General features: G+C 50.6%; 1 protein-coding gene across 7 annotated transcripts in view; it reads right to left on the reverse strand.

Annotated features, from left to right (window-relative positions):
• The window catches only part of RNF220 (ring finger protein 220), a 223,677-nt gene that overhangs the window by 59,998 nt on the left and 137,167 nt on the right, over nt 1–26,512 (reverse strand). For all 7 annotated transcript variants that reach the window (XM_065673524.1, XM_065673519.1, XM_065673522.1 and 4 more), the window contains 2 exons: nt 12,421–12,466; nt 3,009–3,104 (listed from right to left, as the gene is read on the reverse strand). In XM_065673524.1, the coding sequence (XP_065529596.1) occupies nt 3,009–3,104; nt 12,421–12,466 (142 nt within the window). The remainder of the gene's footprint in view (nt 1–3,008; nt 3,105–12,420; nt 12,467–26,512) is intronic.

The raw sequence follows: 26,512 nt of genomic DNA on the forward strand, positions 1-26,512 counted from the left end.
CATTCCAGTGCCTCACCACCCTAACAGGAAAGAATTTCCTCCTTAGATCCAATCTAAACTTCCCCTGCTTACGTTTTAACCCATTACCCCTTGTGCTGTCACTATAGTCCCTGATGAAGAGTCCCTCCCCAGCATCCCTATAGGCCCCCTTCAGGTACTGGCAGGCTGCTATTAGGTCCCCACGCAGCTTTCTCTTCCCCAGGCTGAACAGCCCCAACTTCCTCAGCCTGTCTTCATACGGGAGGTGCTCCAGTCCCCTGATCATCCTCGTGGCCTCCTCTGCACTTGTTCCAGCAGTTCCATGTCCTTTTTATGTTGAGGACACCAGAACTGCACACAGTGCTCCAGGTGAGGTCTCACAAGAGCAGAGTAGAGGGGCAGGATCACCTCCTTCGACCTGCTGGTCACACTCCTGTTGATGCAGCCCAGGTTAGTTAATAGAGCTGCCTTTCAGGAGGCACGCTCGCTGCTGGGCACAGGGGGAGGAAGGTGAGCCTTCCCCTGACAAGGATTTTAGGTTCTCTGTTACACTTACTCCCCACGTTATCCAGTCACAGGCACTCTGTGGGCTCGTCTGACCCATGCAAGATGGTCTCCTTCCAAGCCTGAAATGTTATCCTTGCAGTACAATAAATTACTTATAAACCGCTGTTTATTTTTCCAGTGGGGATTCAGGGCTGTACCTAAATCTAACTAAAATGGCTTTATTTTTACTGGAAGCACAGGAAAAGCCCCAGCTGACAGAACACATTGGGTCAAAGAGGAGCACCCACCCCTGGCCGAATCACAAGGTCCTGCCCTACACCAGCTGCCACCACCTTGGTCTGATCAGTGTGCCCGTACCAAACCCTATCAGGCAGGCTTGGCACAGGGAGCCAAGAGGATCCCCCCTCCCCATGTCCTGGAGCCAGCTGCCGCCTCCTCTGCAGCTCCGTCTCAGCATGGGGAGCAATGCAAGCAGCCCGAGCGCTGTGCAAGACCGTGTTCCTGTAGTACTCCTATTCATAAATCTCTTTCTTCCCTAAATATCCCCATGGAAAATAAACACGATGACGAAGAAAACCGAGCCACAGGAATTCTGAAAACCTATGTGCCAATAACTCGCGTTCTAGCATGTTACTAATACACCGTATATTCGCAATTAGATCACAGATAACACAGGGGACATTCATAATTCCAGCACACCTCTGCACATGGAAAGCTAAATTTTGCAGCCCTTAAAGTCACCACCGTGCGAGTCTTCTGCTCTGCTTCCTGAGCATTTCCCTTGGTAAGCCGGGAAGACTGAAATCTCATTCATATTGTGGCTTTATTAAGGATACACTGAGGCTTTACACCAGCCTGACACCCACTCTGAGGTCCCTTTACACTGCCAGAGCAGCATAACGCAGCCAGCACAAGCGTAAATGAAAATCAGGCCCCAGAGGTTTTTCCTCCCTGCAGTGCAGACTTACAGCTCCCATTACACATTTGCATTAAGGGCCGCAACCCTCCATAAAATACACTCACCAACTTAAAACACATTAGAGACCAGCTAGACTCAGCACATAGAGAGGGCTTCTGCTGAGAAGAGTTGTCCTCAAGTATGGCATAATAAAATCATATAGGAACGGAGGACTGCAAGGACTGGTGGAAGGGAGGAGTGTTCAACAAAGGGGTCGTGGCAAAAGTCTCTTCCATGTCCTTTCAGAAAGAACATGGTTTATTTATTATCCGTAATAAACAACAAGATTACCTGAATCATGCATTTCTCTATCTTCTGCAGGGTTTTGCTTCTCTTACTCAGTACCAAGTCTCATCTTTCATAGGAGGGTAAAGTGACTGTGATGTGACAGCAAGTTATAACTGAAGGCTGCATGGGAATATGTAGCAAACAGCAGAGGTTCTGGTGTGTATTTGATAATATAACCAATATAGAGAATAATGGGTGACAAATGTACAAATCTGCTACTCTCTCTCTATTGGTTATATCTTGGTTGTATACTGGGTGTCTTAACCGAGCAGCCCCAGTTGAAGCCAGTTTTCCTGAAGATAGCAGCATTGCTCATCAGCCTCTCCCTCTTCATATCTAAACACAGACCTGGCACATGCAATGTGGCTGATACAGGAAGACGTGACCATTCGCCTGACCCTGCGCACACGGTCTCTCTGCAGAGCTTGGCAGGATGCAGGGTGATGGGTATATGCCGTGCTGGTACAGCCACAGCACACCCCTCCTGACCACGTGGCAGGTAGAGGCACACATAGGTCTGTGCTGAAGACCACCATTAATTTATCTGCTGCCTTTCAGAACTTACTTGAAGTCAGTGGCCGAGCACAGGCTTGCAGCCAAACGGTTTGGATGCGTGTTGAGTTGGAGACAAGAGTGCCAGCCTGCCCCAAAACACAGACACAGCAAGACAAGCTGTACTTGTGCTGCTGCCTTTCTTGTCTTTTGTTGCTCCATCTCCCTCAGCTTTTACTCACTGCAGCACAAGTCAAGGCCTGCTGCTCCTCTGGGCAGGCAGTGTTTTATAAAGCATGCTGGCATGGCTGTGGACGGTCCGAAACCATTTCTGCTTTGGGCGGGAGGCATGAATCAGTGTGCTGGGCAGCAGCACACCAGTGAAATGGAGAAGTTTGGCCTGCTGGAGGCTGACATAATTTGCTCTTTTACAAAAAAAATCACTTCTTTGGGCTTTTCCTGGTGGCAGGGGGTAAGTATTGACAAACATGCTATGGCAACAGCCAAACTAATGAATATACTGCAACAGAAACCTCTGAAAGGATTTAAAGCAGTTTTGCATTGCTGTGATTTGAAGTCAGAACTGGGGGCACTCTGCAGACAAAAGCATTCTTTTGTAGCTGTGCGAGGGACCAAGCGCTCACGTCCCCACGCTGCAGGCAGGCGAGCTGGGGCAGTGGTGCACATCCGTGAGGCAGGCTCTCACACACAGAGAGCTGTGAGCACTGGGGCGAGCTGGCTCCCTGCCTGAAGCTGGGACCAGTGACAGCATCCGCCTGCTTACCTGGTATCTGTCGGAGTGATGGATGTCATCTGAGGAGTGGGGTGATGCTGTCGGAGAATCTCCTTCTCGCTTGATTGAGGCCGACAACAAAATTGACTGCAAGAGAAAGGAGAAATTTATGCTGTGAGTGTTGCTGAGCTCTCTGCCCATTGCTAAGCTGTTCCCAAAGCCATGGAGAGCATCTGCTAGGCTGTGGGGCTGTGCTGGGATAGACTAATGGGCTGGGTCTGCTCTTCCCAAGGGACCCTGCCCCACGAGGGGAATGGGATGCAGGGTCTAGCAAAGTGCAGATGCATCAGGCAACAAAGGGATGGGCATTTTGTCCTCAGGTCTGGTGACTGGGGGCAGCAGAATCAGTCTCTGCTGGAAATGCTGTGTGAGGACCACACCAGAAATACACAAGGTAAAGGTGCAGACATGCTGATATGGTGCAGGGCTTATGGGCTCTCATCCACCCCTCTAAGTGCCACTAAATCTCTCAATAGCTTTGTAAACCGCACTAAAGCTCTCAGCACCTTTTCAGTACAGTTACCTCTTCCTTCTGTAATGATGCTATTTATTTTAATAAGTAGCAGAGAAAAAAAGGGCCTTTTAGAAGGTTAAAAAGATCAGCGATATTTGAGACCTAAGAAATCACTGATAAACTTCAAGTCAATAGTAGGTAAGTCTAAATTCCACACACAGTGAACTCTAGTGGGAAAATTACTGCAGGAGTTTGACAGCACCTAAAAATCCGTACCCTGAGTTGCAAGTGAACTTTATTATTAGGAGAGTTTGAGGGAAAAATGCAATTCAACATTCTAATTTAAAATATAAACTGGCTAAACTGGGCAAAATACAGTCCAATGCATTGTAAAACAAAATGCGCACTGGAAACGCTGCTCTCCAGATGTTTGTTTCTGAGAATCAGCTGGCAAGATAGGACAATAAATGACTGCTCGGAGATGTGTATGTTTGCAAAGGGAAGTGTAGATATCATCTGAATTGGACAGGTCAAGTGTGGTGACAACATTATTAAAAAGCATAATACCTCGGAGAAAGGGAAGTATTCCAGAAACATTTGCCTCTGGGCTGAAATGAAACGTGAAAAAATGTGCATTTTTTGGAAAGATATGAGCAAGTGGGAAAGTGACTCAGCATACAAATCGTTCAGCCAGCAGGATGCGATCCCCTGGGCTCGGACTGCGCTCCCAGTGAGAAAAGCTCAGTCAGTGTGGGCACGGAGGGAGGGCAGGCTCGGGATGGAAGCAGGGAAAGAGGATTTGTGATGCTGGGTTCAACCCCATGGGCATGAGCTTCTAGTCTTGTCATTAGGGCAAGACCCACATCCCTGTGGGTCTCTGCCATAATGAATGGCTCCATGGCTGGTTCCATGGTTCCATGGGGAGCTGTAAATGCTCCATCCCTGGCGGTGTTCAAGGCCAGGTTGGACAGAGCCTTGGGTGACACGGTTTAGTGAGAGGTGTCCCTGCCCATGGCAGGGGGGTTGGAACTGGATGATCTTAAGGTCCTTTCCAACCCAAACCATTCTGTGATTCAATTCTATGATTCTATGGTGGAACAGAGATGTGATATCCTGAAAGGACAGGGGAATTGTGAGTGGGAGCCTGTGGGCCTGTGGACACCCAGGAAAGATCAGCCTCCACCTCCCAGGGGAGACAAACAGAACAGGGGGCTCTCCAGCCTCATGTGTTGGCTGAACCCAGCTAGTGATGGGTTTTGGTGAGTGGCTCATTTATGCCTGGAAAAGCCCTCTGATAACCATGTGAAGCCACCAGGAGAATTTCTCCAGAGTGTAGACCCCAAGATCCTGCTGTCACTTAGTTTCTTTATTCTCTAAGCAGAGAACGAGGACCATTTCTGAAGAAGCAGGGTGGCACATGTCCTATAAAATGGAGAGATGGGGACTCAAAGCCTTTCGGTGTGACTCAGAACAACAGCCCAGATTACAGCAGTGTTAATGCCCTTCCCCTCTAATAAACCAATGGAGCTGGGAGGGTTAAATCTGTTTTGTCGTGCAACGTATTCTAGAGAAGGGGAAAAAATACCCATCTCCCCATTCCTTGGCGACAGACAGACAAACCCTCCCCCACTCCAGCTCCCCCCTCAGCTTCTGGTAGCTCTAATCCAATATTATTATGTGAAAAATGGTGGGGCTAGCTATGGAGACAGTAAATTAAACGTTATGTATTAGTTTTTAGCATGTGGTCCCGGGAAGAACGCCGGCCCCATTTATTCCACAAACCTCCTGAGCACCATGGCGATGACCTCTGGAAAAACGCAGGGCTAAACTAATCCCAAAGATGTCAATCTCGAGGCCTCTTCTACATACACTTGCAGTTTAGATTAATAAACTGTCTATTTTTAAATTGTGTGCAAGCACTTCAATTCTAAATACCTCGCCGGCATGTTAAACACAGCGTTAGAGATGCCAAGTCACACTTCCCCTTCACTCTTAGGAAACTTGACTTCATTTGTTTTTCTCATTTCCAAGTGCTGTGCCACGCTTTGCTGTTCGGGCAGCTGTGGGAGCAGGCAGGGATGCGGGCTCTGGGGCTAAGGGATTAGGAAAGGCACTCGCCATTAGGATGACTTTCATTTCTGCAGTAGGCCATACTCTCTAAAAGAGGCCATCTGAGTTTTGGCCTCTTTTTATCCCAGATTGTCATGTTGGGGCTGTTCTCCAATGGCTAAATGGCAAGGATGCTTGGCCACAGCACGCCAAACCAAGGATATGCTGCCTTGTGGACCCACACTGCTCAAACCCACTCGGGTCCTGGCAAGCCCGGAAGGGACAGAGATATAATCCCCATTCCTCTCTGAAGCAGCATCTGGGAAGATAGCTGTGGAAGGAAAAGGCAGCTTTACATGCTCACACTGCAGGGCAAACCCAAATTCTGGCATCCCATCCCAGAAACACAGTGCTGGGTGCTCTGCGTACAGACAAGCATGCCATATGGCTGTGTGGAGATGCTCCATTTGGCATGGTGGGAGCAAGCCTTGACACTGAGAATTCCCTTTTCCCCCTGTGGAAAGGCCACCAGCCAGCTCATCCCTAACTGGTTACCAGTTCAGGCCAGCTCCCTTTCAGGGTGCATGTGAAATGGGTGAGAGCCCATCCTGGTCCCCCTTACCCTGGTATACCACAGCTCCCAGCATCAAAGACAGAGCAAGGGCCTTGTGCGAGCGGCCATGCAGCCTCATATTTCTCCCTTCCCTTTAAATCATCTCTCCACTGGGTAAAGGCACTCTCTGCGGAGGTTATAAACCCTGAGAGGATCAGCCTGAGCATTACACCTGGGGCAAGCTAAATAAAAAAAGGTCACCGGCGCTTTTTAAACATGGACAAAAAAGCAGTAAAATGTGTTTGGAAAAAAAAATCTGGCATTAAATCATGACTTTTTGCCTGGCTTGCCTCATTAAAAGTGGCCTTTTGGAAGGTAAAATTATCATTGTAAGTGATAAGATCTTTAAGAAAATAATTCACGGCTTCTTCACCCTTTAATATGATAGCCGCCACCGGCTAATTTTTTTCTTAATGGCAACGAGACTATCAATCTTGTCCAAGCCCTGCACTCCCTCCTTCCTCCTGCCCCTCCTGCCATGCCAGGCAGCCATGGCCCTGCTCAGTGTTCCTTCCTACCCCTTGGAGCCCAGCTATGCTGTGCCAAGGAGAAGAGGCACGTCTGGATGTACGGCTTTACCCACTTGTGTCTATGGATCCCAGCAAGAAGCAGAGGCCATGTAAGCCTTGCTCACGCTGCAAGGTTCACACCTTGGTAGCTCCCAACACCCTCCGTGGACCATGCAATTCTGCACAGCATCTGCCAATGTTTCAGCAGTCTCATTCAAATAAGGAATGACATAAAGTTTACATATATAAATACATGGGCAGGTTTGCCATGAACCAGACTTGCTGCTCTGATCCCAGTCCATCGCTCTCTGGACCCGCTCCTCCCTGCTTGGGCAGAGGAGCCATGGGCAGCTCCGAGGTGATGCTGGCAAGGGCATGGGTGCCAACATGCCACCAGATCCTAGACCATAGGCACTCGAGACATGTGTCCAGGGCAGCACAAGGGGAGGGTGCAGGTGTCAGGGTGCATCCAAGGAAATGGATGGAAATTGCTGGCACTTGTTGACCCCAGCGCCAAGCACTGCCTCTCGCCAGCAGCCGGGTGAAGTGTCAGTGCTGGGAGAGCCCAGCCCGTGCCTCTGACATTCTGCTGCCTCTCAAGGCCAGTCATCTGAGAGTATTAAAGTGCTGGACTCCTGCTTTCTGATAGCCCTGGAAAAACACAGGGAGTCTATTTTTCTTAAACAATCCATCACAGCTGCTGTCAGCAGAACAAATACCCTAACCCTGCTTTTTATGTATCTATATAGGCTTTTTTATTATTATTTTTTTCTATTTTGGCACAAAGTGTTCTCTGCTTGATGCATTCAGCTTTAACTCTGCTGCCTAAATAGGTACTTATCACTTAACATGGAGGTGATGGCTTGACATGTTTTCTGTCTCCTGCCCTCCCCTCCACGGTAGGGAAGCCATCAAAGTGTTGCTAATAGCTGTTATCACTTGGGAACTGTAACCCGAAAGCAATGAGTGATACCAGGCCTTGCTGTGATTTTCCCCCTTAACTCTGCGAGCTGTTTTTTGTGTTACTCCTGGAGGATCCCTGACACAAAGATGCTACTATTAGAGCTGAGTTTCCTAGAAGCTTTCGGAGCGTCCGCATTTGCTCCTGGTAAAGTTAGAGGTAAAATTATCTAGTGGCTTTTAGCTGGCAGAGGTAAAGGTGGGATGGAACTGAGGATGAAAGGCTTAAATGTGAGAAGGGTGTGAGCAGTGAACAGAAATAATGGTAACAGCAGCTTCTGGCCATGGCTAAAAGATTCCAGTGGTCTGCAAGCAAAATAAGCTTACAGAAATGTGAGCTACTGATTGATTTCTGTGCATGTTACAGTTACACCTGGGATTGTAATCGAGCTCTGGGTCCTCTTGGGCAAGACGCCAGGTACACAGTATGGAAAAGAGCCCCTGCCAGCAGAAGTGCCCATTGGCACACCAGGGATGGAGGGGAAAGAGGTCTGCGGGGTCTGCCAGCCTGTGCAGCTCTCCTCTGTCACCACATCCCTCTCTGCTCCTCATGCCGAACACAGTGGTTTACCCCAGCCCAATGGGAGGGCACAGCTGTTTGGCCCAAGGGGAGCAAGGGGCTTTTGTTTGTTCATGGGGCAGTTTGTTTTATGGAATAAAACCTGGCAGAGAGCGTTTTTTGGAGTGGCTCTGGTATTCATCACCCCATACTGGCAGGGACCGTGACCAGCCAACACTCACCCTATGTAATTTCACCTCTTTCACATACCTATGTGCTGTTCTTGTGTCCCCAGCTTGGCCATAGCTTTGCCACAAAGCGGTGTCAGATATAGCTCTTTAATCTTTCCTTGTAAATCACAGTTACAGAGGGAGGGGGCACAGATACGGTGAGTGACTGCTACAACCCCCTCCCAGTGAGCCAATGACACAAGAGAAGGAGTTAATACCCCAGGGCCCTGGCACCCGTCCCCTGTTCCTACCACCAGATGTGATACGGAGAAGTTAAATGATTGGGCTAGAAATTCCATCTCCAGCAAGGCAGCTGGGAAGGGCTTAATACAGACATTCTGTCAAGGTTTAAGGCTCCAAATCTTGCTTGCTTCAAAGCTCTTTTTCCTTGGAGGGCTTTAGTGGTCAAATTTCCCTCTAGATGCTGTAATTCTCTCTCAAACTGCCCAGTGAAGCTGTAAAATCACAGGGGTGGGTGGGGGAATCAAAGGGCTTCTGGCTCTGTGGCTTGGTTCCCAGCAATGCCGGAGGTCTCGGAGCAGCGTGCTGGCTGCCTGCCTGCGGGCACCCTCCGAGGAGCTGGGTGCGCACCTAAACAAACTGGCCGCAAGCATCTGCTAGGTGCATAAGATGGATTTTGTTGCTGGCTGCTCACATCAGCGCTTGTTTGCAGCAAGAGCCAGAGCACAGGCTGGGCTGTTAGTGGGAAAGTGAATTTGCAGTCATGTATTAGGGAGCAGCAGTGGAAAACCAGTGCTGAGCCCACCGAGATTGCTGGGATGTGCCATGGAGCCCAGCCTCTCCCGCTTCTGTGGTCAGTACCAGAACTTTCACAGGGGATGTAAGTTCTCCTATTAGATGATGGGTAACAGGCTGCAGCTAATACCCTGAAATTTAGGGGTTAAGACCTCTCTGTGCAGAGATGATACCCACCTAGATGATAGCCCATGGAGGGAGAGCCACGGGCCAGGCAGAGAGTGGCAAAGAAGTGCCCTTAGGAGGACATGGGGATGCTGACTCTCCAAGTTACTGCTGGCTGCTCAAGGAAGAACAGTAATACTCGGATTAAATGCTGCTCATACATCTCCCCAACATGGGTTTAACTCAACGTGTGCTCCTCTCCTGTACCACCCCTTGTAAGAGGCAGCCAAGGCAAGAGGGGAAAGGCAGAGGGAGAGCATGAAGCCCAGGAACAATGCCCAGGGAACTGCACACTGCTGACAGCTATGTTCAGACCCCTGGACAGCCATGAGCCTGGATGGGGCTTGCAGTGTTGTCCATACCCCTCTGAAATTCATCCCTGCTGCCTGGTCTGCCTGAGACACAGCCTCTGGCCATGCTGGGCAGTGCTGCAGGGAAGGTGTCACCTTGATGTGTGGGGACTCAGTGGGCTACCTGGTGCTCAGCAATAAGAAGATTCAGCATCACAAGCCTTGAGGGGAGCATCCAAGCATGCAAACAGGGACAGAAACTGCTGCTGGGAGGAGACAGTGGTGTTCCCCTTGCTATCTTCAGGCTATGGGACTTCTTTCAGACACCTTGCAACTATCTCAGGCCTTTTTCCCCCTCCAAAGGCTGGCAGAGCCCAGCTTCCCTAAGTAAATGTCAGTCAGGGTTAGGTAGGAATCTCATCCTGAGGCTCACTGTGCAGGTTTGTCATCTGCTTGTCCAAATGGCTTGTCCACTCTGGCATACCACTATTGATTGGACTTGGTCTCTAACAGAAAGCAAATGAGTATCCAGAACACTGCAGAGCTGTGTGGTGCTCAGTGTTCCCCCCCAAGCTGCCTTCACAGAGAGGGAGCCCAGGCACCAAGCAGATGTGTTGACTGGAGCCCTCCAGCTCTCAGCCCTTGCTTGGCTTTCACTGCCTTCGCCAGCTCTGATAATAGAAGAACCTGATACAATAATCCCGCATTCATCACATCCCATGTTGAGTGATTGGATTTTCTTTGACATATTGCCATGAAAATTGACCCAGTGCAGTGAGTGACAGCTCTTCAGGGGCAGGAAAGCTGCACGCGAGGAGCATTCATTCACATCTGGACTTTTATTGCCAGGAGAGACGTTCCCAACTATGGGGATGGGATAGCCGCAAAGCCAGGAGAGAGAGCATGGGGGTTAAATTCCCTGCCCCCAGATGCACCCCGGGAAGAGCTTCAGGCCAGCACAGAAGCAGCAATGGTAGTGATACTACATGAAAAGATCTTAAATGGGTCCTAAAGTGGTCTTAAAGCCACTGGTGATGATAAAAGTAACACAGCCAGCCTGCACCCCACCCCAGTTCCCATGTCCCTGAGTGGAACCAGCCTGCCTGCACTGCCAGGGAATAATGCTCTTGAGGACAGGGGAGGTGCAGCCCCTTTCTCCCACTGCTGGAGGTGCTGGCACTTTTGTTGGCACCAGGAGAAGACTGGCGGGGAGACGCTGCAGCAGTCCCTGTGGTCCTTGCAACACCTTCCACCAGTGCCCAGGATGGGAAGTGGGACATAGAACAGGTCCCAGCTCTTCCCAGGTGGCTCCAGCCAGACTTCCAGTGATGCCCACCCTGGGATCTGTCCTGCATCCCTCTGCCTGGGACCCCTGTTTAATGGTGGCCCAGAGGCCCAGCTTTGTCTCCAGCAGCACTTTCTCAGAGAGACTTCACATCCCAATGGGCTATTCCCATCCCATGCTGCAAACACTCAGTGGGCAGAAGGGGAAAGAAGCTTCATCTCCCCATCCTCCTCCTCCTCAATCCCACCTGGTTACAAAGGGGTCTTTAATACCAAGCCCAGGTGAAGGTGACAGCGCTGTGCCATCCCATGCCACACAGGACTTGTCTCCCAGCAAAAGCCACCTAGAAATAATGAATCCTCCTGGGCTGAGAGGCTTTCAAGCTCTCTGAGAAGGGAATGAAAGATTTCTTGATTTCACCCTCTCCCTCCCTGCTCTCCCGGCTTCTTGAAGTTAATGTTCTTAGCCCCAGACGTGACGGGCAAAGGAAAAAGATCCATGTGGTGACAGAGGACGATTGATCTCTTTTACATAGAACGACACTCCAGTCCCAGTTTAATCCCCTTGCTCAAGGCAAATGGGATTCTTTGTCAATGGAAACTTCAAAAGCCCGGCCCTGCCGCGAGATGGACCTTCTTCTTTATCTGGTCTCTGTCAGTCACTCGCTGTGTTTCCCTCCAAACAGCTATCTGTCTTCCTAGCCATCCTTCTCCCTCGCAGGTGATGTGTTTGGGGTTGTTGAGTTATCTACACCCAGACCTGATGAGGAGGGAAAGGGAAACTTGCACAGCCCGGCTGCTTTCATTTTGTGAGTGCCCTTTCCAGCTTGTTTGAAACATCCCAAAGCAGCCTCAAACTGCTTGGACTCTGTGACCAGAAGGGTAAGAGAGCCTGGACCACTTGCTTTTGCCCTCATTGAGGGGCACAGCGTGGTTTCCAGAGGCTGTGCGATGCCCAGCTGCCCTGCAGTGCTCCCTACCACGCACTTTCCTGCCCAAGGTCTGGTCCTTCTCCTATGAAGTCCAGCTAAGGGCAATACTAATTAGTGACTGATGCCCTCCGCAGTGATGCCACGATGCTCTGTGCATTTTGCATTTTTGCATTCTGAGCCAAGTGGATGGGAAGTGGGTCCTGGGGAGGGGGATGCAGCCGGGATGGCATCTTTTAGTGGTTTGGGCTCCTCCTCAGGTGTGCTTTGCTCCCCTGAAACAGTCCCACTCCCCTCTTCCAAAGCTGGCATATGGCTCTGGCTCCAGGAGCTCCTGCACGTGAATTCCCAGGCTGAGCTCAACCTGTGTGTGATCAGCTCTCATTAGCTGTCATTAGACACAATCTGGAGTCCATGAGTCCACTGGGCCCTTCAGCTTTGCCGTCCCCTGGCTTCATGGGGAATGAGAAAGCCGCGTGTGGGTACTTGGCTGCTCCAGCCCAGCGGATGAATGGGACAGCAGCTTCTCCCAGCACTGGCCCCCATAGTGTGGCTACCTTCCTGGGACACACCGAATAGCAATACAGGGAGCAGGCTGGGAAGGTGATGGGGTGTAAAAAGCATCCCTCTGGGGGAAGAAAGCGTGCTGAGTTGTTCTCACTTACCTTGGGAGTGCCCGCTGCCATGGCATCCTTCAGGATGGAGCTCTTGCTGCCAAGAGAGAAGAGAACGGGATCAGAGTCATTGAAATGCTGTGGTGGGCAATGGGGGAGCACTTTGAGGGATCTCACAAGGTCTCTCCTTCCCCAGACCAAGGAAAGCCATCTCACCCTGACCAGAGGCGCACGGAAAGGAGGACAGCTCCGACTGTTTCTCCAGCTGGCATAAAATGGTCCTACAAGTGGGACCTCCAAAACCCAGACACACAATGCAGAGTCAAATCCTGACTTTCCCCCTTCTTGGGGTATTGCACAGCTGCTCTCCCAGCCCTGGGGAAAATGGGATCAAGCCTGCAGGGGCACAGGGAAGGAAGCCAAGGAGAGGGGAGCAGAAGATCAGGCACCATAAAAAAAGGAGGGAAGGAAAGAGAAGGAGATGGAATCGGCATAGGAGCAAGGGAAGGAAGATCCTCCCAGCCCCGACCACAGCATGGGGGCAGCAGCTCTGCCGGAGGATGGAGTGATTTGTTAATTCAGCTTGTTCCCCATTTAGCAGGGAAGGAGGTCCCCGCCACGCTGCTCCTCCTCGCCTGCCCTCGCCAGCGGGAGATGCTATAGATTTAATAACACCTTCCCCCCCCTCCAGACAGGTTAAACTTGAAACAATTACATATCAAAGCCGACATGGCAGGGAGGCCTGCACTGTAATTTTTTGGTTATTAAAGTAATCTCTCTCATGTAAATTCTCCTGCTAACATGCTGCAAACAGCATTAGGAAATAAATTATTTCCCCATGATTCGATTTGTCAATGCAAAGCACCTGCAGCAGGCAAAAGGCTCTTGAAATATGTTGCCAAGCCCGGTGCTTGGGCTTGTAAGTGCATGCCGGTGGGGTGGCTGGCTCCCAGCTCCCCATAGCCCCGGGGAGATGATGGATGGGTGGGTGTGTGGAGGGGGGAGGCTGGGGAAGGAAGCGGGGGGAATGGAATTGTGTTTAATAACAAAATTTGTATGCAAGCCTGCATCCCAGGCTAAGGATGAGTGATCGGCAGCCAGAAAGTATTAAAAAGCCTCGCTAAACAGATGCTGACAATAGAACAAGACATATCAAATCAGATCTACTTCAGAAACATTAATATACACACGCACACACGCTCGCCCGCGCGCGCGCGCCCGGCTCCGCACGCCCCGTGCTCCTTTCTTCTCAATCACAGCAATATGGGAGACATCAATAAATTTTTATGAGACTTTTAGAAGATCAACACGGTACTAGATGTGACAAAAAAGCAATGTGCCTGTCATGTTCGCTTTGTCGGGGACACTTTAGCCCCAGATGCCGAGCTGCAGTGCCAGCAGGGAGAAATTGAATTTGGCTGGCTTTAATCTGCCTTGATTTGGCAGATGGCTGGGTGTTATGAAATGAGCAGGGATGGAGGAAGGTGTTTTCTCCCAGGGCTATGGCTTCCCTCCTCTCCCAGCGCCACCGCCCTCACCCCCCCATCCCAAAATGGGGGGAAACACGCAGTTATCCGTTGCCATCAGGTCACCCCAAATGCTGCAGCTCTGCTCCTGGAGCAAGTGGCTGCGGTTCCTGGGGACCAGGGATCACAGCCTGGGGAATCACCTCCTCCATAACCCTGCTTCCCTGAGGGAATGTGCTGCTGGATGCTTACTGGAGGGTGCGGTTCTGCTGCCCTGCTCTCAGGAGGTAGCACAGGGCAAAGTCAGTCCCTGCTGTCCCCTGAGATGCAGCCCTGGCACCAGCTCCAGCCTGCATCCAAATGCGTGTGATGGGAAAGATTTCTATCCCCTCCCCATCTCCAGCATTACCTTGAATCCCTCAATCACCCAAAGTGTGAAACAACTTTATTTTCCTTTTATAACCCAAACACCAGGTTAAAAAAACCAACTCATTTCCTCCCTTTTCTTGTTAAAGGTGTTTAAAATTATTCCTTTTCGAGGGAAAGAGGAAGAATCTCATTAATTCCTCCCAGAAATGGTGTTTGTGCCAGGAAACTGCAGTTTCCATGATGAGAGTTTCTTTGGTCAGCTGAAGGCCAAGTTTCTGCTGTTGGGACAGATAAGGAAGAGGACTGATTTAGATAACTTGACAAAGTTTACTTTATTCTATATTTGTAGGATTATTAAGAACCACCCCCTCCTTGCAATTTATCCCCAGTCTTATGAATAAGAGGTTGCAATTGGTTTTTATTTATTTATAGAGACTGGTCGGGAATAGGCACAAGCCCCGGTCATCCAAGTCCCAAGACCCTGGAGTATAAGGGTGCTTTCCTCCATCCCACTAAGCAACCCCCTGAATTACAGTGGCTGCAGCCCCCCGCACCTCTTACGGATGCTGGCAGCGGGCTGAGAATCAAAAGGCCGTCAGCAAAGAGAGACCTTCCCCTCCATAAACACCGCAGACAAATTAAAAATGGTAAAAGGGAAATCAAGACCTTTAAAGTTCAAACACTTTTTGGTGCCTTTTAAAGTTTTTTCGCTCTAGGCCCTTGCAGACAGCACAATCTTTGGAGACCTTGGGATTCTCTTTAATCACCCAGCCAGGCTTCAGTGGTCTGAAATGATTACACATTTACATAGTAATAACCCCAACACTCCCCACATTATTTCATGGCTAGCATATTTCCAGTCGGCGAGTGATCCATGTGTTTTAAATTATAACCTGTACATAGGAAATTAGTTGCTAAGTACGATATTCACGGGCTCGCCTGACACTTCTAATTAAGGTGATTTACACAGAATTATCCTACGAAATAAAAAAATGGTGTTTTGCTAGCTAATAAAATATAATTACTACCCGCTTTTCTAAGTTACAGTTAGTTTTAATCTATTTGGGGAATTGTTTATCTAGTTCATTACAACAAAACAACTTCTTTCCCTTTTAGGCAACCCCCAAAGTACCAAAGATGACAAGAAATGCCCTGGAAAGACCCAGCAATTTGGGCAACCTCCTTCTCTCTCTCCTGACAACTGCGCATTTCCAAGTGATATAAGGCTGCTTCCTTGCTGGTTCCCTTTCCTGGGGCTGAGACACAAGTTCTGGTCGTGCATTTGGGCATCCCCATGCATTTGGATGCCCTACACCTCTGTGAGGACAAAACAAGGTCCCTGCTCTGGTGCTGCTGGAGGGCTCTGTCCATCCTTGCAGCTGCATCACCCTTAATGGGAGCTGCATGGCCACGTCCCCAAGTGCCATCGGGTGTCAACCAGGGACCCATCACTCCTCTGAAGTGCTCCTCCAGGGCACATCGGCTTTAAGAGGATCATTTACTCTTTGCAAGACCCTCCACAATGAAAGCAAGACTCAGGGTACATCACAGACATGCAGATGTCTTTTAACCCGAGGCAGAGATTTGGTTAGGAGCATCCCCAGATGCAAATGGGAATCCCCTCGCATCTCCCTGAATGAGACCCAAGGGTTTGTTCAGACCCAGTCTATATGTCATGACGTCGCAAAGGAAAAGGGTAGCTCAGCACACCAAATATGTGTCCTTCTTACCCACAGTCTTAGTGTTTCTCTACCCCTGCCATGGTTGCTGTTATACACAATGGCCTTCTAAAGTCCGTTTTTTTTGTTATGTCTTTTGGGGTATACTTGCCATAGGAAAAGAAAAGAAGCAACATGCAAGGAGTGGTCCCTTATCATCCCTTATTGTGTTGGAATCTCAGCTTTCCTCCAAAGGAAAGTTTTCTGGGTGCCCAAGTGTGGAGACAAGCAAGATAAGCCCTGCTCCCCCCTATCAGCTGCCAGGCGGAGGAGCATGACCCAAGGTCTGCTCTTGCTGCCAGAACCCACTATGCACAGGCAGGGCTGTCACTCACCCCCAGCCCAGGCAGAAGGCTGGTGTCAGGCAGCTGCCCCAGGGAAGCCGGGGCGGGAGCATTCCTCCTCTGTGCTCATTGCAATGCACACAGAGTATCTGCACCAGGGCATCGCTGCAGCATCCCGGAGCAAGGGTTGGAAAGTTGTGTTACAGTTGTGACTACAGCCTGAATGAGAAGACCAAGAGAGATATGCTCAGAGGGGAAATGTGAGTACAGTACAGTGATGGGGCTTGCCTGGAATCTCAGTGCACCAGTAAGGCCAGAAACAGCTCTGATGCTGCACTTCAGCCCACCACAGCTGCTTAGGCTCCCCAAGCATGTTAAAATAAGATTTCTGCAAAGCCCCCACTCAAGGCAAGGCAGGGCTTATGATGAGCATCCATCAAGAAAGGGCTCAGCTCAGTACCTGGCATAGCAGCCACCCTCTGGCAGCACTCCCTGCACGTAATTAATAACAACTGCAAGAGAAGTTCCTTGAGCTTGGACAGCTACAGATGTTTGTGCTCATCCCTTAATGACATTGCGGCCAGAAAAGGTGTAAAGAGGTGGTAAGAGGGCTGCTACCATGCAGCTGGTGTCTTCCAGCTCTGCAATTCTTCCACACAACAACTCCCAGCAGCCCTCTGGATTTGATGGGTACCAGCCAGAGCACATGCAGCGGCTCCCACATGAGATTCTACAGAGCCAAAAGGTTTCTACAAGCTGCTGCCAACTGATGTATTTCTTAAAACAAATAATAGCCCAGTGGAAACAATTTGCTTTTAGCTGCAGGACTTGTGGCTTGAACACGCAGCCTTGGGATGGGAGCCCCAGCAGCAAAGCAAGCCTCCGGCAGAGCCATGTGGATGGCAGCGCCAGCTGTAAATAAGCAGTCACTGGGTAAGGAGGGAATTGGGTTTTTGTGAACGCCGGTTTAAATAAGCAGAGGTGTCACTTGAAGCCCAAATAAGGAAATAGGAGTTTGATTTTTTTATTTAACTACGTGAGGCCAAATCCTCACCCAGCTGCAGGTGACAGTGCCCAGCACGGCTGGTTATGATCTGTGCTGTCAGGGGAAGTGTGCTGGGGTTTTTAACCTGCTGTGGCTCTTTTAGCATCACCTGCACCCCGTGATGGGGAAAGGGGCTGAGCAATGGTAAAGATTGCCAAAGATGCTGGAGTCAGGGGCAGAAACACTCTGCACCTACAATGCAGTGCTTCCCAAGTGCTCCCCCAGTCAGCATTTGTGAGACCAACATGGTCAGCTGTGACAAACCCGACCCTGCAGGACTGCCACCTGCCTGTCTCAAAGACATGAAGCTGCAGCAGAAATGAAGCCAGATCATAAAACACTGTGGCATGACCTGACTCTGCTAAAATGCACTATTTGCTCTGTCCCATTCACACCCCTGGCTCTTTCTCCCCTGCTGCATTTTCTTTATCAACCCTTGGTACTCCATACCCCTGCCAGGAGACCCCACTCAGAGCAGGCGATAGGTTTCTGGGTGAGGATGCGGTGGTCTTGGGATGAAGCAGGAGGCTGGGGTGGGAAGGCTGTTTCATTTCTCTCCCACTATTTGAAAAGAAGGTGGCTGGAAAAATAAAAAGGAAAGTCAGAGGGAAAGGTCATGCATTAGATTGATCTGGGGGGCTCTTTGCTACTGTGGCTGTAATGGCTGTTTAATTATTCCCAGCTCACGTGGCAGTTCAGGAGAGGCTCTGCAGAAGGCATACATCGCTGCAGGGCAAATAACTGACCGAAGATTTATTTCTCACCCTTGGGTTTCCATGTATCCCTTTACAGGGCTCCTGCTGTCCAGGGATTCCGCAGCAGAGGAAGGCTTTGCTCTCTGAGGTGCCAAACCCCATCCTGCAAACCCATGTCCCAGAGTCAGGGAATGGGCTGTGGGTATCGCGGGTCTGAAAGCACTTGTAGGAACATTCATGGCACTTTCAGGGCACTGCAGGAATGAGGGGATACATAACCCACAAATTTTCTCAGCCGCTGTGCTACCCTGAAAGCCCTGATCCGTGAGAAGTGCTCTCACCAATGGACAGCAGCCTCTGCCTTCCCTGGCATCTGCCATGGGAGGAAAGGAATGGGGCATCTCTAAGCAGGACAGGCAGCTGTATGGCTTGTGCTTTCTCCACTGGAGAAGCTGTGGATGAAGGGTCCAGGGTGCTGTCACTGCTACCCTCTGAGTGCACAGGAAGAAGCTGGAGGGTCTCTCTTCCCTTTCTGTCCGTGATTAATCTGCCACAGTGAGGGGCGGGGACACAAATCAGAGGGGGGATGAAAGAGGATAAATCCATGGTATCAGCAGCACCACATTTGCTGGATAATAAACAGACTCCACTCCTCATAAATCTCCTTCCATTCCCCCATCCTGCCACTGGCAGACATAGAGCTGGGCTGATCCTGGCCTTTCTGGTGTCCTGGCTGGTGGGGAGAGCTGTGGCTCCACCAGGCTGATACCTTCACCCCCTGCACACACTGAGGTGCAGTGGGTGCTGCAGGACAGCACAGTGAAGGCCCATCCAAACTCATGGGCTTTAGACAGTGCATGGGACACGTGAGCTGACTGCCGTGAGGTGATGCTACACAAATATCTCAACTCCTGTGTGTTATGCGGCTCTCTGCACACCAGGTGAAGAACCCTGATTTTGGGACAACACCAGCACGTGAAGTGGGTGGGAGAAGCACTAGAGACACCAAGCACCCTTTAGTTTACTTGTTATTTCCATTCCCCACCTCAGTCCCTAGATGTGGCTTGTTCTCTCTCCCTGCCCTGCCTCACTCCTCGTTTTATCAGCAGCCAGCTCAACCATTTTTCTGCACCCCACATGGGGACATCACCCTGTTCTGACATCCTGCTCAGCTATTGTGAAGATGCTGACACTTCCAGGCAGGTGTCTCTAGTGACAGAGCGTGTTTCATTTACACCTGACACACTGATGGAGAAAGCTTTAGGTGATGCTACTTCCCACGCAGCTGGAGATGTGTCCGTGCCTGAATCTGGACGCCATGATCCCAGAGCTGAAGTCCTACTCTGAACACCTCTGCCATGTGGCATGGGATGCTCTGTTGCTGCTGTGAGGCAGGACTCTCTCCCTGGGGTGCTTGGGGGCAGAGCAGGGTGCAAATAACACTTCTGTGTCCCCAGAGCAAAGCAGCAGCTCCCAAGCTCCAGCCTGCCCCAGTAGCCTGGTTTTATTGGGGGACGTTGGCTGTGGGACAAGCCCTGGATGCTGCATGTGCTGTGAGAAGCAGCCGTTTGGGTACCGATGCTTGGTGCCACAGTTGGGTCTGTCCCAGGAGCAGCCAGGCATTGTGTGAAGGCTCATGAGTACTGCGACTCACACATGGGGAGAGCGTCAGGGAGACATCACAGGCAATGAATCACTTGGTTGAACAGCTTGAGGGGTGTCAGAGCCCTCCAGGAAAGCCCCAGGCTGGCTGGACACCTTCCCTATGGCCTGAGGAGAGGATGCTGCAGGGGAGGTACCCAGTCCCGCCCTGCAAAGCGCTGTCAGGCACTTAATAGTACCTGTCCCCACCATCTCCCCGGCCTGGATTTATGCCTTGAGGGGTCACCTCTGGCGAGACTCTAATAACACGACTTTATTAGCTTTCTTGTTCCTTCCTTAAGACACAGTGGCAAGGGGGAAGGAGGGCAGCGGCACCTCAGGAAGGAGCGGGGGGCGCACGGAGAGGAAGCCGTTGCCCTCACGATTCCCCTTCTCAGTGACAAGGGGGAGAGGGAGAAAAATGATGCTCCCTCGGAATTTATCACGCACCCAATTACAATGTTAATTGGCAAGTCCCAGAAATCAATTAATTCGCAAATTTTTTTCAATTAAAAATTAAGATAAATCATAAAACGTTATTAAGCAAAGGCCAAACTCCGTGAACTTTTTTTTTTTTTTAAGGCATCTAGTTTTTTTTTTTTTTTAATTTAAATAATAAAAAAAAAAGAAAAGAGCTGTGTTGCCAAAGCCCGATGCCCTTGAGTGCCTTTGCTGAAGTGCAGGGGGCTGTCATCAGCAGGACTGGGCTGAAGACAGATAAAAAAATATCGACCAGTCGGACACACTGCTTCTGCTTTATTGATCAGGCGGGAATTTAACTTGCTGTGCATATCCACCGTGTCAGCAAGGGCCACGGGCGAAATTAAAAGTACTTGGCTTGGAGATGTCGCCTCGATACCGGGGGGTGGGGAGAGATGGAGGGAGGGGGGAAGAAAAGGGGGAGAAAAGGAAGAAAGGAAAAGAAGAAGGTGGAGAGAGAAGAGGGGAAAAAGAAGGAATGAAAAGGATGAAGTTGAGGAGCGGGAGGTTGCAGTGCTTGCTTTTCACTGGTTGTAATCTCACTTGTTGGACAGGGCTCCCTGCCCTCTCTGGAGTGCTTGGAGGTGGCTACCACACGCAGGGAAGAGAATTAGCATGTATTTCAGTGGAGCTTTGGGAAAAAAGCCTTCTCGCTCAAAACTGTCTCTAATCTCGCTCATTCGGATGCTGGGGCTCTTGCAGTGTTCGCTGCACAAGAAGTGTGCGCAAGTACCTGGCCATCAAGTTAAAGTCCCCAGGCATAAATCAAGGAGACCTGAGGCGAGAGCCATGACCCTGGTGTGACACACGACAACAGAGCTAATTCGGGTTTTACACACTCCATTTATCCTGCTGGACCTGGCAGCGTGGCCGCTCGCCCTTCCCAGAACACCCGCTCCCCCAGCCCCAGGAAGGTCTCCTCCAAGGGCCCTTTGGGACAATGCAGCGCTCAGCAGATTCCACTGAGATGAAGCAAGCCCTTGCCTGGGGCAGTGTGAGGAGCAGCTGTATTTAAAGACAGGGCGCCCTGAGGAGGAGAGCTGTATGAGACACATCTCATAACTTGCTCTCGGTCCTTATTCTGATGGGGAGTAATGCAGAGAGCCCCTGTCATTTGGGCATAGAGGGACCACAGGGATTGTGTTGTTCTCTCCTTGTCCATCAGCAGGAGTCTCTGGTGCAGACTCTGGGTGGTTACCACAGGATGACTTTAGCCAGAAAGTCCATGGAACACTGGAAAAGCAACCTGTGAAAGGATGTGAAATCCAGCATGCATCTCTAGATGTCTGGAGACATCTCTCGAGGACAGGGACCTTGCCTGGGGTGACCAGGCCATCTCCCAAGGTCCTATAGCCTTCATGTTTTATCTATATCACCAGCTTCCTCTCTGTTCCTTATCCCACCATGTCCAGAGCTGCTTCTGCTCGCTGAGGAGAGCTATCATTGTTCCTATCTACATAAAGAAGCCTCGAGCTGAAGCCCCCCCGAGCAGAGTGAGGATGCTCAGTGCAGTGCCAGGGACTGAGGCAGCACTTTCTGCTACAGCCCAGGCTGCTGAGAGGAAAAGAGCACACATGCAAATGAGGGAAAAGAATCTTAAGAGCGTTGCTGAAGGAAGATTTAAGCCTGGGCAGAGGTGCACTGATTGCTGCTACAGGAGCTAGGGCACCACGATCTCATGGTTGGCTCTTTTCCTCTGATATGAACCAAAGCTGGCTGCAAGAGCCAAGCTAAATCTTCCATCTGGGCATCTCACCTGCTTTGAAACAGGACTTCCCACTGCGTCTTGCCCTCCTTTCCCTGGTACTATTTGGTTCCCTCTTCATGACAGCATCTTTGAGGTCACCAGAAAACTGCCTGTAGCACTTTCCATTTGCACCAAGGTGAGAGACCCTGGTGCCCTCTGTCTTCTGGGAAATGTTTCCCAATCAGAGAATCAGAAGACACACCAGAGAGGTCATTAGGAGGAATTAGTAGCTCCCTAGATGCTGAGTGCACAGGGATGCATCCCCATGCTCGCAGCACAGTGGCAAGGAGCAATGAGAGCTACTAGCCCATGCTGGGAACAGCCAACTGGTGGGCATGGGCTTTAAAACACAAATGTACTCAGGTTAGCTATTCAATGTGGAGGAGGGAAAGGAAGAAAAGTGAAGAAGGAGAGAGTTTTCACAGCCATGGGGCACTGTGAGAACAGCATCACCCCCCATTTCCCAACCAAGCATATCCATCCATGGAGGCAATGGGGAAGCACAACCATGCCCATCTCTGGGATGCACAGGCACAGGTAATATTACATCGCACGGGGATACTGCTGGCTACATCTGCTGAGCTAAGAAACCCCTTTAAATAAGGCAAACAGCTGAGATAGTCTTGTCTGTGCTTGCACCATCTTTCACCTGCAAAAGCAGGAGCAGAGTTGGCATGGCCCAACTCACCGCTATACCCTCTGCACCTCACTCTTCTGGGGAGGTGAAATCACAGTTCTGAAGCATAGGTTTGCTTAGGAGCAAGGCAACGCAGGGAAGAAACTGTTAGCTGTCACACAGGGAGGTAAAAATGCCCCCTGCCAAATGCATATTTTAAAGAGCGCTCTGCATATTGAAGAACAGAGCATCGTGTTATTAAAACCATGGTGTCCAAAGGCACATTCCTAACCTTCAAGTGCTTGACTCAGCAACTGTAATATTTGTAATGTGACTTCCTGAGGCTTTTTGAATGGCCAATAAATGCCTCTTCCGCAAACCCTGGAAAGCACCGTGGGCCCATGAGGGGCCATCAGCTGAAGCGGGCTCCACAGCTCCCACTGTGCCTCCCTTACACCTCATCTGTCATCAAATTCATCTTCCCTCCACCCCAAACTCCAACCATAGCCCCAGACCTGCCCCTTCTCCACCCAGCCTCCCCACCATAAGCAGGTTGGTCACTGCCTGTGGAGCAGTGGGCAAGGTTTAGGGGTCCACCACCTCTGCTCATGGCGTTTACCTGCATTGACATATGCAGCAATACACTCCCATGTACACAAGGAGGTGTGTGTGTGTGCCTGTGCCAAGGGACACCCATGGGTGCTGCTCTCAATCGCTGTGTCTGCCTGTACTCTCCGGGTAGCCCTGGGCTGGGGAAATGCATGCGCAGGCAAAGCACTGGCCAAAGCTCAGAGCTGGGGCCACTGACAGCTCCAGAGACTCTCATGTTTCAGTGTGCTTTATTGCAAGCCTTTAATACGGGTGAGGTGTAAAACAAGTGAATATAAATCGAGTGAGGATAGGAGACCTGCATCTAGCACACAGATAAGCTTCATGCACACAAGCCAGGAATATTCATGTATGCTGCAGCGACCAGCCTGGCTGGGGCACAGAGCATCGTTGTACACAAAGGTTTGCTGTTATTATTTCTTATTTTCACCTTGGTAGCACTTGGGGGTCGGCGCCTTTTGCTCTCTGAGCTGTACATGCAGAGCAAGGAGAGCATCCCTCCTGCACAGTGCCATGGGGCCGCTTTGTGCTTTGGCTCTGTGAAGGTGAGCTCCTCTTTGGAGGAGGAACGCTAACAGTCTTGGCTGGCAAGAGTTAAACCCCATAAACCCAAGGCTTGTAGTTTTGTTTTCTTTCAATTTATACCCTTCACTTAAAGAGGGGGAGAAAAAAAAGAAAGGAGGGGGAGAAAAAAGAAAGCCAGGTGACATATTCTAAGAGGGAGCACCGAAAACGTGTTAAGCACTTCAAAATCTCATATATTCAATCGGCCTCTGGCAAGACATCTGCCTAATGTTAGCGCTTAAATATCCTTTTCCATTTTACATGCATTCAAGTCTCATTTGAGCGAAATGAAACGGTATTATTAAAGGGAGATTTTGCACAAATGGCCTGAATTTGACATGTCAAGTTCAATGAGGCTGTTACATATGTAACACCGAGAAGGGCTCGGAGGCTGCCGGCTCTTGAAACAGCGCCAGTGGCTCAGAAATGAAATTTGCATTCAGAGAGCCTTGCCTCACTGAGCGGAGCTGTGCACGGGGCTCTCTTGGACCCGCACAGGGTTGAGGAGCTGTGGGGCGAGCACCAGCAGGTCTCTCCTTCTCTTTGGGACACTGGACACACCAAGAAGGCAGCAGAGATAGAAACTCAGTCCCTCATTCCCACTCAAGTCTGCTTTTTCAAGGGAAATCTTCACCCTGCACCAGGGTTGGATCCTTCTGAGTGATGTCCATCACTGGTCCAGTGGCCAGTGTCCATCCCCAGGGCATGCACAGCACCTTGGCATGGGTGCGTGCCGCCCTGTGGCTCAGCATGGCTCCTGCTGCCTTGCTGTGTGATGCTCCGGCTGGGTTGACCTTGAGATGTCCCTGCCCCAAGCCAGGATGTTCACACCAGCTCTGCTCTTGGAGAAGAAACGCCGTCCCTGTCCCTGTGAGATAGCAAACACCAATCCTACCAGCTGAGCAAGCAGTCGTTGGTGTGTGTGCGTTGTGACCCCAGGCTGTCGGTGAGCTGTGACCATGGGGAAGCATCATCCAGGTGGCTCCTACAGCTCCCTTGTATCCCAGCCCCAAAAAGATCCTATGATGACCTGGAGGAATCACCTTTCCTCTTTGCCTTCCTCTGTGCTCCTCTGAGCAATGCGGAGCTCCCCACTCTGGCGATGCCCAAAAGCCCCTGGTGAGTGCTCAATACCCAACGGAGTCAATGGTGTGGGGCAGCTCCTTCTCCAGCCTCTCCCCTCTTGGTCTGGCCCTTTGGCAGCACCTCATCTGGCTCACCCACCACACAGCCCCATGGCTACGCTGCATTGGGTGAAATCCCAGCACACGGGGAGCCCCGGTGCCGTGGCAGGAGCTGCTGTGTCACCCACCGAGTCCCTGCTACTGCAGGCTCAGCGGGCAGGAGGGGATCTGCCTTCCTTACCCCGAGCGCTGGAAATTTATGATTTTGTTGCAAATCATTAAGGTTTATTAAAACTTAACAGCACGAGCCATGATTGGCTGCATCCTCTTTAAATTAAGAAAAATAAAAGGCCCTTGGAAAGCAGCCCCCCGGTTTGCTTCTCCCCATCACACTGATAAGTAACAGCTGCTCAGCCATTTCCCTAACAAGTCGGTATTGGCAGGGAGCGGCCAGGGCTGCCGGTGCCCGTCATGTTTATAGGCCTACATTTTATTTTTATGTTTATTGGGTTATTTGAGATCATTATTAGTTTCTCTCTCCTCTTGTTGATGTGTTCTTGCTCCCGGCTCCTCCAGCCAGGAAAGGTGGGGGAATGGGAGATGGGGCCACCCGCTGGGTTGAGCCGCCCCACTAGAGCTAGGCAGCGCATAGGACCTCGACCTGCTCGCATCCCACTGCCCGCTATTGCTGCCCACCCTGCCTGCTGCTGCCTCCTGGCCTCCATCAGGACTGGGAGAGACCATCCCTGTGCAGAGCTGCTGTGTTACAGATTAGCCTCCATCGCCTGAATCCATCGACTAGATTGAACGTTATCTATCACGCTATGGAGGGAGTCGTTATTTAATAATTAATAAAGACCTCTGATTCTTCTTCGCCGCCTGCGTGGCCGAGCAGAGCGGGCCAGGGAAGTGAGGGCAAGCTGGGGAGAGCTGTCTCCTCTCTAACTGCTGCTGTTATTTAAAGGAATAATGCCATTCTTTTTCATTTGTCAGCTGGCCCACAATGGCCCTTGTCATGCTTTATGATTTAGGGTTTCCTTTCCTCTCCCATTAAACGCCACCTTCCCATCACCGCCTCGCGCCAGCCAGCCTCCGCTCCTGGCTTGCGGTTTCAGTTTCACTCTGATATTGGCCCAACTTCTTTGATGGGCTCCTCCGAGCACTAATTGCTTCTGTTCATTTAAACCTGTTCACTAATTTGCAGTGGCCCTTTATTAAGTTGGATGCAGCCCAAATTACACCATAAATTACGCTCACAGGAGGACTGGGTGTCGCGGGGGATAAATGCGCTGCCTGCTCCCCACGGCCCCCCCACCTTCTCCATCTTCCTGTGCAATGCCTGCAATGGGGATGCAGGTCTCAGCCTGAGGCTGTGGGTGCTGGATTTGGGAGATCTCAGCCAGGACGCATTTGGGGAGGTCTCTCTTTCTGAGGCTCCCTCTTCGTCCTTTCATCTGCAATGGCTGTTGCTGAGTTGAAAAGAAGACCCAAGCCAGGCAGGGATGGATTCTGCATCCTCTGCACTGTGCACAGCCACATGCACCCCCTTGCCCTGGCACACACATACACACTGACACACGCACTCTGCCTCCTCTCCTACCACCTGGTGACGTAACTTTGCTTCTAGTCGGCAGTTTGATTCCTTTCCTCACCTTTTAATGACCGGGGAATGCATTAATAATTGAAATAAACACGTTCTTTTCCAAGGCTGCTGAGTTTTATGGAGGCAGGGCCAGGGATCTGCCAGCCCTTGGCTGTAGCCGTTTCCTAAATAACTGCTAGCAC

This window comes from Lathamus discolor, chromosome 3 (genome assembly GCF_037157495.1).
Source record: "Lathamus discolor isolate bLatDis1 chromosome 3, bLatDis1.hap1, whole genome shotgun sequence".
NCBI lineage: Eukaryota > Metazoa > Chordata > Aves > Psittaciformes > Psittacidae > Lathamus > Lathamus discolor.